Raw genomic sequence first — 20,184 nt, 5'->3', positions numbered from 1 at the left:
TTCATAAATGTTTTAAGCACCCCTTGCACCATGTTCAAGTCCCCTAGGGTGTATGCGCGAGGGTTTAGCCCACTTCCGTCTTCAGTGAGGGGAAATATATCAAGATTCTAGATATATTAATATTTCTATTATGGGGATATTGAAAAGTACAATATCGTTTATATCATTATATTTTTATTCTATATCTTAATTTGTATTAAAATACTCTTTTTAGGAGTATCTGCTTTCTGTACTTCTCAGAACAGCATGGAACAGTTAGATGGATTTCTGAGTGCATCTAAACCCAGACCTTCCCCTAAACAAGCCACACTACAGAACACACTCACACATGCTGTCCCTTATAAGAGAAAAAGCCAATAGTGGCACATGTTGTGCAGCTGTTAGTTAATAAATATGCATGTATGGCATTTCGCATCAGCAAATTTAACCCTGAGTTGTCTTTCTGGTCAGAATTTATTGAGTTTAAAATATCGAGTTTTATATAGTATTGCTATTTTGAGATAAAATTTTGAGATAAGGGTTTTAGTCGGTATTGCCCATCGTGACAATGTAAAACCTGCTCAATATAACGGATTTGTTTTTTTTAATTTATTTGTTCGTTTTAATGACATTGAAAGAGACAAAAAAAAAAAAATCATTCGCAAAAAATTTTATTTATTGAACTTAAGAAAACAAACAAAAAAGAAAGTGTCTATTTGTCCGGTTGCTGTACGAACCCCCGGTGATATTGGTATGGTTACCGAAGTACAAGCACGTAGCGTCTTAGGGTTAGGTTATAACCCAATATCGCAACAATTTTTAGGGTTAGGTTTCGTCTTAGTCACGTGACCTAAACTGGCCAATGACTGACCTATCACGTGACACAACCAACAAAAAAGGCAGTGGCTAGCCGTACGATTGCCATATCAATACACCGGCATTCTATTCGTACGCAGCTCCCCTATTTGGCCAGTTTAGGTCACGTGATAGGTCAGTCATTGGTCAGTTTAGGTCCTGTGACTAAGACTAAACCTTACCCTAACCCAAATTCTACCCCTAAAAATTGTTGCGATATTGGGTTATAACCCTAACCCGAACACGCTACATACGTGTACTTCGGTAACCGTACCAATAGCACCGGGGGTTGTATATATATACACTTTCAACATAAAATGCCAGGATTGCAGGTTTTCAGGGGCCATGCATTGGTTCTGCTTACCCCTGATTTTTAACCACTGCTTTAAAGGGCCAAATTTGGCCCCCGAACCTTGAGTTTAACATACGCTTAGATGCTCACCTCTGTGCTAAAGAAGAGTAAGTTGCGAGAAATGAGGTTGACACATGTGGATGGATCAGGATTGTTGAGTGAATTATTAGTTTTCCCACACATTTGAACACCTGCAGGTTTGAACAGAGCAACGTTTGATTCACGTTGGATTGAAACCCTCCGTGTTCTGTCACTGAGTGTGTCTTTAAGTGCGTGTGTTGGAGTTTTCCTGCACTGGGTGATCGCAGGGGGTGGAGGGGGAGGAGGAGGAGGGAGAGGGGAGTGACGCTGGCTGAGCCTCGGTGCTGAGCGGCTCACCTGCACATCACACAGCCGGGGAAAGTCGGGACATAACTGCGGCATTCTCACCACGGCGCGGAGTGGACGTTTACCCACACCTTAAAGCTACAGAGAGGGGGGAATTACACACGTACGGAGGAAAGACTTGACGCACACACCGCCTTTGTGCTTCCTTGGCCAGGCTGAAGCAGCTGGGACTGACTCGCTTCCTCGCCACCATGAGAACTGACTTGGCTCTGGTCCTGACAGCAGCGCTGGTTCTGGACGCGTTCTGGGTGAGAACTCCGGGCTTTTCCCCTTTCCGTTTAATGAAACACGACTACGATTCGAATGAGTAAATGGAAAAATATGAATGAATGAAGGCAGAGGAGCGTCAGTAGTGTCCGTAAAGCAGCAGCAGGAGCAGCGGGGCGCGTGAAGCCGCTCGTTATGTCCTCACAAGTGTCTTAATTGGCTCACTAATGGGTGTCCGCGTGCGACGGAAGAAAAGAAGTGAAAAAGTAACACTTTAGAGTCCAAAAAGGTCCACACAGGTCATGTATTCCTTTGCCTTTCCGCATTATCTTACTACACAAGTTCAATTGCGGCAGTGTTTAATCAACCACAGGCGAGATTATGTCTGTGTTCTTTATCTACAACTAAAATGAACGAGCTCTCTACACTCAGTGATAAGTCACTACCCTAAGCTGAACTTCAGCGTTATAAGGTGCTTCTCAACGTGGTTTCGTCATATAATCAATAAAACTGGGATGAAGTCGGTGCCGGTGGGCGCTTCACTTCCAACTCGCCCCTAAATTCAAGAATCTGCTGCTTCTCTCTCTTCCATTTTTTTTTTTTTCGGATATTTTGCACAACTCTGTCATTTTGGCGTTAATGTTAAAAAAGAAAAGAGATTTTGGTGTTGTTTTCCACCTACTCCTGGCCAAGTGTTAATTTTCGTCATAGATTTCGTCGACTACATTTTTTTTTAAAGCGACAATAACAAGACTAGGACTAATTAGATGAAATACATACGAACAAATATTGATATTTTTTGCCAACCAATAAAAGTTAAACCATAATTTTGTCACTCTGAACGAAATCCAATCAGAACTCATGTAATGTGATCATGTGGTCGTACACATGATTGATCAAATCTGTCTGTGTATTTAAAAACATTAATACCACCCCATACAAGGTTCATAAATGGTAACTGAATCTCAAAAAAATAAAAATACATATAGAAACTCTTTATATTTTAGTCATTTATTGACTAAAATAGTCCTGATGACTAAGTGATTAAATAACCCCTCCCCTGGGATCATTAAAGTATATCTGATTCTAACTAAATTTGACCGAATTTGCATTTTATTCACAATACTATGACTAAAACTGAATGAAATTTTGCTGTAAATATTCACAGTTCTCTTGGCATCACCATAAAGTGTCTGGATCAGATAATTTAACCCAAACTAAGCATTTGATATAGATACAAACTTCCCTGAAAGTGCTGATGAACAGTTATGTAGAAATAAACACAGCTTTTTTTTTAAAGTGCATAATATGCATAAACACAACTATCTCAATTCCTTTTCACTGTATTGAACATTATTTGTAGATAAACCACTGTGTAGTCCATATTCAACACCTAGTGTCAGTATTTCTTTCAGCCGTTTCCATGAAAACAAATTGATCAACTTGTTGCTTATGTGGTTCCCTTTAATCGCCGCTCCATATGCTCTATCTGTGCGACTCATGGCTGAACAGATAAGAAATCAATGGAATCCATGTTTATCAATGTCTTGCACTCTATTATCTTCCCTACAGAGGAATAATGGGGAGACTGTCTCCCAAGGTCCCTGTCGGCCTGGCTTCTCACAAAGCTTCTACTCTGTGCTGATTTCAAGGGATGTATTGCAAGGCCACAGCATGCTGAAAGGTAAGCACAAGGCAATTAGCATTTCTGGTTGTTTATATTTTCCTCTGGACTATTTTGAGGGGGAAAAAAAAGAAAAGTCACGAACACTGGCAAATGCAATTAGCTGTGACTGCACTATGGCATTGATGATTCTACTATAAAGCTGAAAAAGTTAAGGTCCTTCTGTGATATTGATGTATTTGCAGATACATTCACCTTAATCATGTTAACGGGAATGGCTCAGTGCCCAATAGTCCGTAGTTAGCCGTCTGACAGTGTGTTGCAAAAGTCATTCCATAAGCACATTGTGTAGCATGTAGGGCTGAGCGATATGGACCAAAACTCATATCAATATTTTTTCTCAAAGCGGTTCAAATTCTTACCAAAGAGACAGTTCTGGGTTACATTTGCTGATGAAAAATGCCACACAGGCACATTTATTAACAAACCGCTGCACAATATGTGCCACTTTTGGCTTTTTCTCCTATAAGGGACAGCACATGTGAGTGAGTTCTGTAGTGTGGCTTGCTTAGGGGGAAGGTTTGGGTTAGGATGCACTGTTGTTCTGAGAAGTAGCAAAAGCAGCGATTCCTAAAATGAGTATAAGCTATAAAATTATATATATATCGATATAGGCGATATTGTAATTTTCTATATCGCCAAAATTGAAAACTCGTTATATCTTGAATCTCGATCTATTGCCCAGCCCTAGTCATTTTGTGTATTGTATGAGTAATTTTGTAGATTTTTGTTGTTACTATGTGTACTTTAGTTGACGTGTGCATTTAACTGACTGAATTCTGAGGGGTTTTGTTTTGGGGGCCGCAGAAAATAAGACCAGGAGCCGCATGTGGCCCCCAGGCCACGAGTTGCCCTATTGGGGAATTTTAAATTTCTACACGGAACTAATACAAACAAAAAAACAGATTTTTAAAATAATTATTCTGGCAAAACTAGAGACTCCTAAAACAAGTATTTTAATACAAAATCTCAAGAAATATGGAAACATTGTAAAGAAGGACACTGTTTGACTGTACTCTATGAATAATATTAAATACTTGTATGATGGTACAAATCAAAACAGGTAAAAATGAAAAAAAAAAAGTGTATTGATTTATTTTGATACAAGTGATATTGTCATTTTCTATATCGCCAAAATCGATTGAATCAAGATATATTGCCCAGCCCTAGTTGCATGGTTACCTCTGAGTTGCGAGAAATGCAAAAGTTACATTTCTTCATCTAATGTGCGTCACTGTAGTTACATGTGAAAAGGCAAACAAGTTGGAGGACCGAATAGTGCAGGAAATGGAAGCGACATCCTGTGTCTAATCTGGCACTGCTACTGCCAATGTGGGCTAATTGTGATCCTCTATTGATACAGATTTAGTTTTTCTTTTTTTTTCTTCTCATAGCTCAGCTAAGCTGCATTGTTTTGCTGTGGATGCACAAAAGCTCTTTTGTGGTTTGACGGTGTCTTCAGAAGCTGTACAGTGTTCTTCTCCTACTCCTTAGCTAGGAGAACGACAAACGCTAGACATCGTTTGTGTCCGCACTCACAGGACACACGCGTCAACATTTTTAGAAAACCGACGTATAATGCAATACAGCTCTTTTTTTGCTTGTCCTTTTTTTTTTTCCTCACTGGAGTGATGTGAAACTGCAGGAAGGCACCACTTTGGTTGGAGTGTCTCATTAACTTCAGTGTGTTGTGCCCTGGCTGGAAGTGGGATTGGATGTAGTAGTGCATTGTGGCTCACGGCTCAGACTGCACTCTCAGTGTGGTAGTGATATCTTGAGCCCAGCAGGGGGTGTCAACACAATCACAAATGATCTTAGAATGAGACCTGACTTCTTTTTTTGTGCACTGGAGTTTATTTCAGAAAGCTTTATTTATCCAGTTTGAGCTTTTGGGAAGTTGTTCACGATGGATATTTTCAGATTTACTTGAACAAACGCTGTATTTGCTTACATTCGGGTTTCATCTACGCCAGAGTCAATGTCCTTTTTCTAAATCATAAAGCCATGAAATCACTTCACATTTACCATAAATAACAATGCAATACACATGATAAGCTAAACATCAGGATCAGAAGTAGTTTATTTATCCAAAGGGGAAATTACTTTTGTTACATTAAGCAAAGAAAGAGAAAGGAAAAACATACATAATTAAGTAAAAGGCTGTTGATTAAATACAAGTGCAAACATTACATTACAAGTAATGAGTAGAGCAGCGGTTCCCAAACTGGGGTACATGTAGCTTTAAGGGTACTTGAACACCTCTCAGGGGGTACATTGAAACATTTCACCTTATTTTTTAACATTATAGATTTTTTTTTACATACACTCAGACTTTTTTTTCTCATCCAACAATAATAATTTGTGGCACAACTTTTTAAAATACGCCAAAAGGTGAAGTTCAAATTCTAAAATGAGCAAAACATCAGAAATAATTGAATAAAAAAAGACTTAAATTCAAGGTAAATGTTGGACGAGACACAGAAAAGAGTTTAGACGAGTCTGCAGACACAAATAAATAATGTATAACACTTGTGATAAGAAATAAAGGCTAAGGGGTACATGGGGCAATAAAGTTTGGGAAACACTGGAGTATAGTATTGTTTATTCATCCCACAGTGGGGAAATTTACTGTCGTGACAGCTCAATAAAAAAGTGCAATAAAAAAGACAACACAGAAAAACCCAAAAGACACCAGAAAAATAGAGCAATGAAGATAAAATAAAATAAACAATACAATAATAAAAGATATATATATATATATATATATATATATATATATATATATAAATTGAAAAAAATAATCTAAAAATGATACAGATATATACATATTTACAGGGGGAAGAAGAAGGTATTACAAGAAATAAAATAAGATTAATAATAATAATTTAAAATAGTTTTGTATTTTTTAAGCTGTTATGTGCATTATTGTTTTAATTTTACCTGTGTTTATTTTTTCATTGGATTCCCCATCAGCTTGCACCGTGGTGGTTGCTCGACAGTTAAAAATATATAGAAACATTACATAAAAAGGTACATCAACACAAAATGTTATTACACCAACAAATTAATTATTGATTAAAAATATGATTTTAAAGATTTTTAAATATGCGTAAAGTCAACATGTCTTTCAGGTCCCTAGGCAAATTGTTCCGTAGGTGAAAAGCTCTAAAAAAGATAGACATTTGTATATAGTTTGTATTATTATATCATATTTTTTGAGCTGTTATGTGCATTGTTGTTTTAATTTTGTGTGTTTATTTGTTTATTGGATCCTCATTAGCTTGCATCGTGGTGGTTGCTAATCTTCAAGATTCTAGTACATGTAAGAACAGAAACAGTTAAAGATATACAGAAATATTACTTAAAAAGGTACATTAAGACACATTTTTATTACACCAACAAAAAAAAAACTTGATATATACATTAAGATTGGTAAATTTAAATATGCGTAAAGTTGACATATCTTTCAGGTCACTAGGAAATTTGTTCCATAGGTGAAAAGCTCTAAAAAAGACAGTCATTTGTAAATAGTTTGTATTTTTATTTTGTAATAACAATGTATTAGTGCACCTCTGTAATAGTCAGGGACACACACAACTAGGCTAATACACACACATCCTATATGATTTACAGGGATCTCATGCAGTTGATTTATAGTCAGTAAGGGTGTCATTGGAGGCAGGAAGGAAGCGGCCAAGGGAAGGCTTTAATAATAACACAGTACAACCCAAAACCGTCAAATGGGGCAAGAGTAATGTCCCCCACTCATGCATGCACACCCACACACACAGGCTGGCACACACACACAAATATTATTTATTTATAATAAGAGTGAATGGACGGATCAGGACCTTGACCATGAGGAGGAGACGGTCTAAATTTGAGCTGGAGGTTATCAGGAAGGAGACAGTTTTGAATTTCAAGCTGCTTGATCTACCAAGGAGCCCCAAACGTTACACAAAACATTAAGTTATAATCATTTTTCTTTAAAAATATCTGATGCCAGTCGACCAACCCCAATTTTCCTACTTTGATAATTTATTGATGGATTTTTAGTATGATTTCTTTCATATTAGTGTAATTTTTATTCATTATCCTCTCTCAAAACACTTTCTATGGATGTGTCAAAATATCGATATGACGATATATCGCAAGGTTTAGTCTCGCGATACGTTATTGATTCATTGGCACCAAATATTGATTTTTTTTTTACATTTATTTATTTTAATTGCAACATACAAGACATGACGAAAAAAATATTGTGTGCGTGTGTGTGTGCGCGCGCGCAGTATACACTTTATTTTACTTGGCTGTCATTCATGTGAAATTGATTAACAATGTTTTGTAATTCCTGTGAAATGGATTTAGTGCAGTAGATACATTTTGAATTTCTTCAGCGACACACATATCGTGATGTATCGTAGATGAAATTTTCTGTGATATAGTGATTATTGCCCTATCACCGATAATATCGTTACTGTGGAAATAGAATAAAGTAAAATAAAATTGCGATATATTGAATCACGAGGTACCTGGCGAAACCCAGCCCAAACACTTTCTATATATTTAACAGTCTTGTGTAACAGGATATTAATGGGTTGTATCGACCAACTTGGAACACACCGTAATTTCTTTGTATGCATAAATTTACATATTTCTGTGTATTTCCACAGGTTTTACTTTATCTTTGTTGACCTGTTTGTGTGATGTAATTTTATTGTTTTGCTGTTGTTATTATTATTATTTATTATATATTTATGTATAAAGTTGAATTTTGTTATTACTTTCTTTATTCTTATTTGTGTCTATATATATATATATATATTTATTTTTTGTGTGTTTTTGTGTTGGGATATATAGTATTAGTATATGATGTTTTTGTTTGAAAAATAACAAAAATGGGTTTTATATACCTTGAAAACAAAATATGTAAGAATATATATGAAACTCACTAAAAAACACTTTCTGATACCAAGCAACCAACCCCAATTTTCCCACTTTGATGATTCATTGACAGACTTTTAGCATGATTTCCTTCAATTAAACGTAATTTTTATTCATCAATCTCTCTTAAAACACTTTGTTACATATCTGCAATCGTGCCAACAGAGATTTTTCTTTGATAACCAAAGTCTGGTCATTTGGCATCTGTGGCAGGAAATTCAGCAGTTTATCAACATGGGAACAGATTTTCTCTCTGCTTGGCTGAAAAATGGCTTTTCACCATCACAATGAAAAAATAAAATACACACCTAGCAAGAAACTGCTCAGCTTTTATAAGCAGATTCTAAAGAATGAGTGTAAGCCCATCTTTTGATAGTTACTTTCTCAATTAAAAGGTTCATACTAAAGCACACTGAAATCAGTCAAAAATGGCTTAAAAACTAGCTATAAAAAGTAGAAAAGTAAGTGATACGCCGGTCAGTTGAGTTGTTCAGGTTTAACTTTTTTTTCTTACCTTGGTCTTAACAATATAGTTGTTTAAAACATATGTAGAGTTATTTGTCACTGAATTGGCCATAGAAGTAATCAATCTGTATTGTATTTGGCTTGTGATATACTGCTGACTTTTCCAATATGAAATGGTCATTGCTCTGAGACCAATAGTCAATAACTCTGTTTGACCTTGATCAAGATAGGTGGGTTTAAAAGATTGTTCTTGTTTCTTTAAAAATTAGTTTGTTAAAGTTGAACATGAGAAAAAAGGATGGGTGTATCAAAGGTATTTCATTCACAAATGGCTGTTAGAACAAAATCTCTATAAAAGCAAGGCATCTCTGTCTGTCTGTGTGTCTGTGTGCGTGCGTGTGCGTGCGTGCGTGCGTCTGTCTGCGTGTGTGTGTGTGTGTTTCTCAAACATCTCTGCGGATCAGGATCAGACTGACCTGAGAGTTTCATCATGGCTGCAGCTTTGTTCAAGGGTGTGCCACGTCGGATTTGTTAGGACTGCAATGATACCTTTAATAAATTATTTCATAAATGTGCTTCAAATTCCGTATGCATCTAAACTGACTGTTGTGGATTAATAACACTAAACGAGTCTGGAACGAGTGTGTTCCAGTCTGAGGAGATTTTTGTTAAATTTGAGGGGGATTTTGTGGAATATTTTGAGAAAAAATTGCAGGATTTTGGGAAAATGTAGAGTTCTTTCAACAATGATTCAAATCACTTTCTCCTGCGGGCTGTATCGGATTCTCTGAAGGGCCAGATTTGGCCCCCAGGCCTTGAGTTTAACATACTGCCTTATGGGAACATGATCCCATTTTGGAACCACAACGTCTGACAGCCAATGAAACATTTGCTCAATTAGTTGGGTAGAGACTATCCTGTTCTGGACCGTGCTTAATTTATTGTTTATTTAGAATTCTTGAAGGGCTTTAAACCTATGCTACATTGCTTTTGATGTGTCTTTGATTGATTGATTGATGCACCCTGAAATAAACTGGCCATTGAGTTCAGCCACTCTTTTCCCAAAATTCTACCTTTTGGATTTTAATTTATTTTGTATCTGTAAATGTAATAGTTTTTGGGGTGATCTCATATTCAAGGTCAGTTTTTCTGTTGTGACCCCTTCTAAGAATTTTTTTTTTTTTTAAGAATTGCAATGTCTGAATATATATATCACAATGTGAAGAGTATTTTTTGTCCTGAAGATAAAATTTGGAGCCTTGCCAGAGTCACAGAGACAAACAGCTGGAAAAACATTACCCGGACTTGTGTGTCCCTGCATCACTGGGATGATTCTGGTTCTGGTAATGAAAGCCAGAGATGGTAGTTTCAACTCAGTGAGCCCACTCTATTGACCTTGGACTGTGTTTGGGTTTCTGGCAGTTTTTGGGTGGCTCTCACTTTTTGTGACTGTGAATTGTTTGTTTTTGCAAGAGTGTGTTTAGTAGAGAGATAGAGAGAAGAATGTTAAGTATCCTCCGTACAGCTTCCCAATAGAAAAGTGAATCATCACCAAAACTCCCACATATAAATTGTCCAATATTTGTTTTAAACTTCTCTCTTGAGGTCTATTGCCCAGAAGATCAAAAACAGTTTTCAAACTGTACCTGTATTTCATCCAATAGTTGTACTCATCTACTACTAGGGGTGTGCATTGCCATGAATCTCGGGCTGCTCGATTATAAAAAAATAATAATAATAATAATAATCGCAATTATTTTAGCCATAATTGAAATCATGATTATTCAATGATTATTTGTCAACCAAAAAGTCATTTATTTCCTGTACAAAGAAAAACATAAAATATATTCCTTAAACATAAATAAAATTCTTCGCACACATAAATCAGTATGTTCACTCTTGCATAAAACAAAACAATTCTTGCATGTGATGTGTCTTTGCTCTTGGTCTTCATCATCAAACCCAAAGTGTTCCCATATAAGAGAATTTGACTTGCCACTTGTTTACCAAGCGTTTTTGCTGCATATCTCCTGCCTTGTTTCAAGACCACTAGCAACAACTTTCCTCGTGTTGGCCTGCAGGCTAGCATTGGCTTTGAGAGGGGCGGGGTGGAGGGGAGGAGCTTGCATCTGTGTTGATTAAACAACTCAAATAGAAATCCGAAATAGTGGGTTTGTTTTATTTAGCAAATAAAACTTGTTTAAAAAAATCGTTATCGAAATCATATTAATTGTTTTTTCTTGATTGTTATTTTTGTAATCGTTGGGTGTAATAATCAAAATCGTAATCAATATTTTCATTCATTGAGCAGCCCTACATGAAACTGACGATACAATACATGATTTGCATGTCACAATACAATATATCGTGATACTAAACAGTACAATAAGTATCGCAAAATATAGCGATATCAATAATAACAAATTTCCTTTTCAAGTATAAAAAGGTATAAAATACAATTTATTTAATTTGTCTTAAACTTGCGAAGTAAATGGTAACTAGCTGTAATTCAAGAAGTGTTAAAAAAATAAGTGGTTTGTTTATCAAACTGTGAAATTATATATTTTTTTAAAAAAGTTAAACTTTTGATTCTGATTGTAAAAAAAAAAGTAACCTCATACATCGTATATAAAAATACCCAGTATGTTTTATAAAAATAAAGTGCGATCAACTTCCAGGCTAAAATGCATTGAGGAGTGAGGTAGTTTAACGCTCTAAGTACTGCATTAATAAGGGTTCACCAGAACCTCAATTTCACACCCATAATCGCACTGTGAAATATTGCGATATATCGCCGAATTGATTTTTTTCTTAGGATGCCAGTGTTCCCCCAACACTGCCAAAGTGACATTTATGGCGTTTTCACAGATCGAAAGGTCCAGAAACAACCAAATCTGGCCAAAATCAGAGTGACATCATATGACTATGAACACTGTGAACAAAAATGATATCAAGTGAATCACTGTCCTCTGTCTGGCAAAGAAACATAGGAAATCACGGTAAAAATGAATTAAAAAATCTTGTTCAAGAAACCTTTCCCCTTCGATGCCATTCTTCTATAGGACTCCAAATTCCACAACGTAATGTGCAAAACTTTGCCAAAGTTCAAGTCCCATGACCATTTGTCAGCAAACCCATTGTTTATTGTGGAGTCAATAAAAAAAATTAGCCAGCAGCTATGTCAACCTTTTGAGTAAATTCCGTTTTTCGAAAGAATTACCTTTGATTTATTGACCTATGAGGCCTATAATATGTCTTGAACTGTTTTTATAAAAAATGTGGTAGTTATCGTCCCCAGCAGCTTTAAATGAACATGTATTTATACTTTATTTTCTGATGCAGTACGACTGACAAGCTAAAATTCTCTCACCACAATTTGAAATCTAGTCTATCTCACGTCCACACTTACTGATATGTTCAAAACACGCTGCGGCATCTTTATACCTTGTTATTTTTATGCACAGTTATTGCCATTTCAATCTATGCCTTGCCTCCTTGACCCAGATCAGTTCTGTCTTCCTGCAGTGCCACCTCATTTTGAACACAGCGACTATCCACTTCGGGAAGGAAAATAAGAAAAATGCAAGAACAAGTTGTTCTTGGCTGGAGTACTTTTTTTCCGGAATGTCCAATAATCTCCAGCAGGAATCACAATGGCCATGTGTGATGAGTTTCTCTTGCTTTGTGAAGCTGGCATATAAAGCTTTAGGGTATTTTTTTCCCACTGGCTTTTACTTTCCTTTAGAATTTGTTTCAAAATTGGTTGATAGTCGGCACACTAAGACACATGCACACGAGTCCAATTTCTTGCTGTTTTTTTTCCACAGGTCTCATGGAATCTGTCTTTTATTCAGATTATTATAGTTTTATCCCCTTCTTTACTCAATTATTTTTCTGTAGCCCCACTGATCTAATGTCTGGTAAAACGAAAGTGAAAAAACAGCCAGATCCTTTTGCTTCCCCCACCACCATCTGTTTGAATAATTACATGCTTTATAGCAAATTTTCTTCTGGATTCTCAGTCATGCAGACTCGTTCATTTCCAGTGGTTATTCATTGCTGAAATGGGATGAGGTAGACATTTGTGTCCTGTGTTAAGAAGCAGTGACAACGATACAAATGTAGTTACTACTTTATGTTCCTCAGGCCAAAGGCTAACCTGACCACAGGGAGCTCTTACGAGTGTCTCGTTGACACACAACACCCAATGTATCACCTGATTTGTGTGTTTTGGAGTTTGAATAGTTTTAGTTGTGTTTTCTAGAGCAGCTGATGTTGATCATTTAGCCACATGGGATAGAATGTCTAGACCTGATGGGATTTTATGTTGAAAGCTAAAGAGTTCCAATGTTAGGGTGGGGGATTTCTTTTAGAGCTGTAATCAGGCTTAAAAAGTAGACCAGACCTAGTCCAAGCCTGACAGAATACGGCCCGAACCCTTCTGAACGCCAATGAAGCCGATCTCTCTTTAAGCCCAAACCTGTTCGGTTTCGACCAAGAATTTTCATTTTGGTGCATCCGTACTCAGCATTTATTTGTGCGTCTTTTTCGTGCTAATCGAATCACATCACTTGGCCACTCATTTACCACGCAGTGTCCGAGCCGTCCCTAGCCTGTGTTAAAATGAGAGAAACCCAAAGTCGAGTTCGGGTAAATATTTGCATCTCTAATCTCATTGGCACAGAAGGCATGAGAGACCACATAGTTTGTGCTTTTCAGTGCTTGGCGTGTGCTTGGAATGTGTGCACTGAGGTAGATGACTGGTGCATAGCGGGTATCCTGAAGGTTTTTTTTTTCCCAAGCTAGTCATTAGAAAGAAAAGCAGGGCAGAATGAGAAAAAGGAGGAAAGCAGGTGGAGGCTATTATTTTTTTAATGGGAGTTTTGACATGTTTTCCCTTTTGTTTTGAGAGTTTGGACAAAGGAGTCGTAGGAGCAGAGAAAAAATGTGCAGACTTCCTGCAGATTGAGTTACTCTGCTGTGCGTGAACGCTGCTTCCCTGTCATCTGCTTAGTACATTAAGAGACCCCCTGCTTTGCTATGATGGGCCTTCTGGGGTTCTCCAGGACCAAGGTTACAGCCCTCCTAAAGACATTAAAGCCATTAAAACACTTTGCTTGGACTCCAGGTCTTTATAGCACAGATGGTCTGCATGGGCTGTGAAGGCTGCAAGATGACAAGGGGACACATTAAGTGCAATTTCTCTCTCTTGCCCTGTTGTTTTTCCTTATATGCACATACTTGCAGAGACTTTTTCCTGATGTCACGATAGTTCCCCCCCCTCCCTTCTGCGGTGTCAGATTAAGAATGCACAACAGCCATGTTCAGGTGTCCCTTTTCTTTTAGGGATGAAATAGTTTTTCTTGTAGAGAAAGATTAATGCGCGGCGCTTCCAGGGCCATTCATGCCAGGGATTACCTCAGCAGGATAATGATAAGCCTACAAGGCTGTTTTCTTCTTTCTTGAGAGTCAAACTGACCATGTCCTTCAGAGAGGCTAGTACTCAGAGGGAGACTGAAGCAGTTGACGGAGAAGAAGACAGGAAGTAACAAGAATAAGAAGCAGGTTGGTTTCTTTGAACCTTTACTGTGTGAACATTCAAGCACTGCTGGCATATAATAAAGCAGTCATGTCTGACCTTTTGTGAGCCTCAGCAAATCTCATAGTCCAAAGTATGGCTTTTCATTTTCATTCATCCAGTCATCATCCGACCCACTTGTCCCTGTTCAAGGTTTATTCATTTTCAGTTGAGGGAAATTTTAAATAGATCAATTTAACTTATCTGAAAAATTTCCACACCAATCTACACAGATTTAAAACCATTAAAAATGTATTTCATGGAGAAAGAATCAAATACACCAAAATTGAGGCCTCATCGAACTGACGTAATGCAAAATGGAAACAAGGGCCAGATATTGGCAGTTATCTAAGATCATGATCATGGGACCATGACCATTCATACTTTAAAGGCTGTAACAAATGTCTATCCCCATCAATAACAATACAGTAGGTCCAAATGTATGGTCACCCCCATTTTTAGAAATATTGTGATATGTGCAACCCAGATCTGATCCAAATAAAACCCGTTGGGGTAATTGAGTAACCAATCCTACATAACTCAAAAAAAATAGGGAATTTAAAAACTGATCCAGAATTTGTATATTCATATCTGGGCCCTCCAAAAATGTAAAGGAGTCTCCATTGGCTTGAATTGTTAAAATTGTGTCAAAATACATTGATTATTTTTCATGTAATGCTGCTAACAGACAAACAAATAAACACAGGTGAAAAACTGAAGATGTTACCTCCTGGACAGAGGTAAAAATCTAATTGTGCAATCAGCAGTATAACAAGTTACTCCTCCTTTGAAGTGTCCTCACACTTTGGTTACATCTGACAGTAACATCGATGTTAAGATTCTTTTACCTAAATTTTCAACAACATTAAAAGATAAAGGTTTTAAAATGTAAAATTTTAGGATCTTTAAAAAAGGTTACTTCATGTAATTAATCGTCGAATCTTTTCAAAAATTTTTTTTTTTTTTTTTTTTTTACAATATTAGGCTTTCTTGATAGTATAAAACCAGATGTGGCTCAGCACATGTTCTGAGTTGCACGTGACCCACAAATAGTAAATTTTACAGCCTTCGTTTAAACCATAAGGGAAATTTGTCCTTCATGCAGCTTTCTATTACGGTGGAACCTTGACATGTGCCCAGATGCCATTGTGTCCTCATTCTGCCCACTCACTACAAACAAGGTTTTTAATGAGACCCTGATTAACTCAGTTCAAACTTTATCCAGGCAACCAAGAAAATTAGTCAACTGTCACATTTTTATTGTTGCATTCAAATCAATACATGTAGATGTTCTGGACAAGTGAAAACTGTTAAGCCAAAGTTACTTTTATTGATCTCTTTGAAAGTCTTTTTGTACTTCTCTTTGAAAGCAAGCAAATTAAAGATGCATGAGTTCACTTTGGGTAAGTTTTCTCTGCAGAAATCCTTAAATCTAGTTTCTAGTAGCAAAGATGTAATTAAGGCGATGTCTTTTTAGAACCATTGTCATGGTATAGCTTCCAAAATGTGGCATTAAAAAGGGTGAAATAAATAATAGTTTTGTTTAGTTTTTTGTACTTCTAACCCAGTCTCAATATTTTCTAGTTTCTCCAAATTAAAATGGGATGATTATTTATAATGGATAAGACTTGTGTCCATTTCTCACTCTTTTCTAATCAACATCAAAAAGCAATTGATCCCTTTAGATGCAGAACAAGTCAGAAGCATTTTAGCCTCATATCGTATTCCCTTCGCTTGAAGACTCCTTTTCTTGCTTAAGGGAGAATGGAAATCTACAGAAAACTTGGGTGTCTGGTAATCACTAATTGTGTCCTGAACCTCTTGTGAATGTTCCTCATTAACTTCTTAGTAGCACACAGACAACTCATAGCCTCTGAACAAGGAGGCTGAGCAGGAACACAAGGGACAGAGGGAGAAAAGGATGGAGGAGTCTGGGGTCGGAAAACAGAACACTGTAATATTAATTCATTAGAAGACAATAATGGGTTCATTGTGTGTGAGTCCATGCTTTTTCAAAGACTAAAGGCTAATAAGAGAGAAACTAACAAAAGGCCTTTCCAGGCGGGACCTGTTCTTTGAAAACAATGGTCTTTGATTCATGTCAAATATTTGTTGGTATACTTAAATGATTTCCCATAAGGGAAAACTTTCCAATCTTCCTGATGTTTGGGGCTGAATTGGTTGGACAGTGAGGGCAAGCTAAGGTCAATAAATTATCTTATCATGCTAAAACTGTTTCTTCTTATGCTTGCCTGTTGTTTCATCTTAGCGGATGCTAAAATGCTATGCACAGTACATTGTTTTTGATCCAGTAAGGCCATCTCTTTGTTCTGGAGTGTGATTTTCCCAGGCCTTATGGCTATTTTTAGTATTTGGTCATGCGGTCTTTAGATATTTTTGAGCAGGGGTGTCAAACTAATTTTAGTTAGGGGGCCAAATATGGACCAGTTTGATTACAATTGAGCCACAGATTTTTGGTGGAAAAATTAACAAATTTAACATTAATTGTGCCCTAAATTTTAATATCAGTCCCTGCTGGATTCAAAAATCCTTGATTTTGTAACCAATTTTTGTGTAAATTAGAGAAATGTTGTGAGAAATTGCAAGATTTGTCGAAAAATGTAAAGTTCTTTCTACAATTTGCAATTAATAGTGACTGCATTCATGTAATATAAACCAAGGAAAATGGCAAGCTCCTTACCTTTTATTTGTCCTTTAGTGAAAGTGGTGCTGCAGACTAAACTGTGCAAGGGATGGTGGTGCAAATTGGAGGGTTGGTCCAGACTCCTCAGCTTACCTCATGTGCATTAACTCTCAAATGTCCACCAGCAGGTGGCGTTATAACCAATGTCAGCTCCTTTTGGCCTATAGCTCCCACACCGTATGTTGCACATTCAAAAACCACATACTCACAGATTATCTGAATAGCACTGAATCACCTGGGCTTGGCCACGCCTATTTACACCTATAATTGAGTGGGCGCAAAATCGCAAAAACTGGAAAACCTACTTTTTCAAACTCCTCCTTGGGGTTTTGTCCAATAACAGTGAAACTTGGCACATAGTCTTCATTTGGAATTGATCTAAAGTAGAGTAAATAGTTTTGTTCGGTCATAGTATGCGCAAATTATTAACGAGTAAAGTTTATTAGCTAGCTATAAAAACACGAACTGTTGCATATCTCGGTAAAAAAAAAATGCTAACACCAAATCTGAGATCCTTGTTTAGAATGTGACTGTGGGGGTATGAGCCAAAATTGAATAATGTAGGCTGCTAGGGGCCAATGCAAATGTGGGAAATGTATATCTCCTCAATGGCAAATTTGGTGGGTATCACCCTGGGTCGCTCCTGAGGCCATATCTCAAAGTTAATCACGATTGGTCAAAGCGGGCGTGGCTTATTACAACATAAACAACAAACATTTATTTCAGCTGAACTGTGGAGGGCTGTGAAATGTACAGGGTATATATAGAAGAGCACACAGACCAACCATACCAAAAAGTGTACCACTGGGTGGCGCTATAATTTTGGCCTGTGACATTCACATATTTATTTTTATCACATCTTCACAAACTTTATATCCACATATTCCCTAAATAAATTTGCATCATAACTTTCATAACTGCTTGCAGTTCTAGTTATTAATATTATTAGTATTATACAATAGATTTGTCTATTAACTCTTCCCCTAATTTTTGTCAGATTTTACCGACCAGGGTACAAAATTAATACAGTTAACTGTATTAATGCTGACTCTGAGGGGTTATACTGAGCATTATACTGCCTCTGGGTTCAATTTATACATCCTCACTTGCATTGTATTTGGGAAATGAAGACAAACTGAGGTATACGTAAACCACCCTGAAAATAATACCCAATACCAAAACCGTGTTGTTGAGTTTTGTAGAGCTGTGCTGGTATCATGTAGTGAAAAAGTTGCCATTAGTGTTAAATATATGCCCATTAAACATTGTTGCCACAACCTTGCATTGTGTGGCTTTTTCATTTCAATACACACTGATATGAGTGCATGTAGAATTTCTTCGACTCTGATCCACTCTATTTTGTTTGAATAATAATTGTGCCAAACAGCCTGATGCACATTTTTTGCTATCTGTGTGTGAAGAGTAATTTGTTTGTTGCAGTCAGCTATGATCCTTGACATTTGGAGGGCTTTGAGTCCTCTCAAAATTTGGAAACAAATAATGCATCCAGACAATTGAACTTAACCTGTTGCTCGTGTTAACAAAAAGGCCACGTACTCATTCTAAAACAGTGTTGAGAACCGTAATCATCCATTGGCTAATGTTTTGTACAGCAACAAGGCATGCACATAAAGCCAAAAATAGGTAAGAAGAAGCGCAAATCTTCAGTACAGCATAAAGAACTCTAGAATATAATTAGTATACTATATAAGAAGGAAGTTTGTATTTTCAAGCCTTGTTAGAGCCTGATATGTAGCAAGACTCGAATTATTAAAGAAAATTTAATAAGACCCAAAATGTAATAACTGGTCAATAATGTAACAAAAGTGCTCAGTCAAAAATGTAATAAAAAAATGTAATAAACCCAAAATGACACAACTGGTCAATAATGTAACAAGACGCTGAGCTCAAAACGTAATAACTGTTTTTTGTCATTATGGGGCAATCATTTTTTTTTCCCCTAATAGTATAATGATTTTATTACATTATAGTGAGTCAATGATTTATGGATTAAAGGGCTTATTGCTTCAATGTAGAGAGTAGTATATACAGATGCATATGCGTAAATAATTGTATGTGTATTTGTATATATTAGGGATGGAAAGATTAATCGTGTGGCAGTTAAAAATGGATTCATAGGTATAACGGTTCATATTGATACTCTGGAAATTGATTCGCAGTATTTTTTTAAACAGCAGAGGGCGCTATCTGTTTATCCTTCTCTTTTTTTAACTATGTCACTCACACGTGACGTGAGCGTCAGCGCCAGGCATGGCCGGCCCAGCCTATACGCAGACTAAGCGGCTGCGCTAGAGGGCCCCCAACCTGGTAACCCCACTTGCATGTTACTGGTACTGCTGTGCCTTGCGCGTGTCAAAACCGCAGGGCGCATCTATTCAGTCATGCATTTGTTTGTAATTAAAACTGGCAACCTAGAGAGTGACGTTGAACCTGACCTTGCCTCGATGGGTCAGCTCATTGTAAACAAGTTGCATGGTAGAAAATGCATGATACAAACAACAGCACTCGTCATGTCGAAGAAAATGTATCCGTCTAGAAGCCAGGCGGAATTGCCTACTACTCTTAAACATGTTCAAAAATGATTCCTTACCACTTTAGCACCGAAATCATATTTGTAAAATTACTTGAATAGCTGTAAAAGTCACATTTTTTTATTCGCTCTGTCTACTAGGGCATAGCATCTCTTCACTGCCAGAATAGCTGCATGCCAACCGACCACTGGGTTACCGGCGCCCTCTGCTGGTCGAAACAAATATCTGATGTAAATACAGTACACTGACTGTTTTTTTAAAGTCCAATTGTTAAGGCACAAAATACAATTCCAGTTGCACTTTTAAAAGGAAAAATAACTATTGGGCAGTTTTGCATTGTTTACTGTAGAGCCAGAATTTAAATTAATAGGCTTCTTTCATTCATAATAGGTTTCTTTCATTCATAATAGGTTTCTTTCATTCAGGATTTATTTTTAGTTAGATTGCATTGTTTTTAATAGTTTATCAAGGGATTCT

The 20,184-nt window shown here is 36.9% G+C and overlaps 1 protein-coding gene across 1 annotated transcript in view; it reads left to right on the top strand.

Annotated features, from left to right (window-relative positions):
• The first annotated feature begins 1,569 nt into the window (after nt 1-1,569).
• LOC114466795 (cadherin-4-like) overlaps nt 1,570-20,184 on the top strand; it is a 393,955-nt gene continuing 375,340 nt past the window's right edge. The window contains exons 1-2 of the mRNA XM_028452546.1: nt 1,570-1,821; nt 3,353-3,464. Of these exons, the coding sequence (XP_028308347.1) occupies nt 1,765-1,821; nt 3,353-3,464 (169 nt within the window). The 5' untranslated portion in view covers nt 1,570-1,764. The remainder of the gene's footprint in view (nt 1,822-3,352; nt 3,465-20,184) is intronic.

The sequence above is a fragment of the Gouania willdenowi genome, chromosome 7, assembly GCF_900634775.1.
Source record: "Gouania willdenowi chromosome 7, fGouWil2.1, whole genome shotgun sequence".
NCBI lineage: Eukaryota > Metazoa > Chordata > Actinopteri > Blenniiformes > Gobiesocidae > Gouania > Gouania willdenowi.
This window is presented reverse-complemented; position numbering and strand designations above follow the sequence as displayed.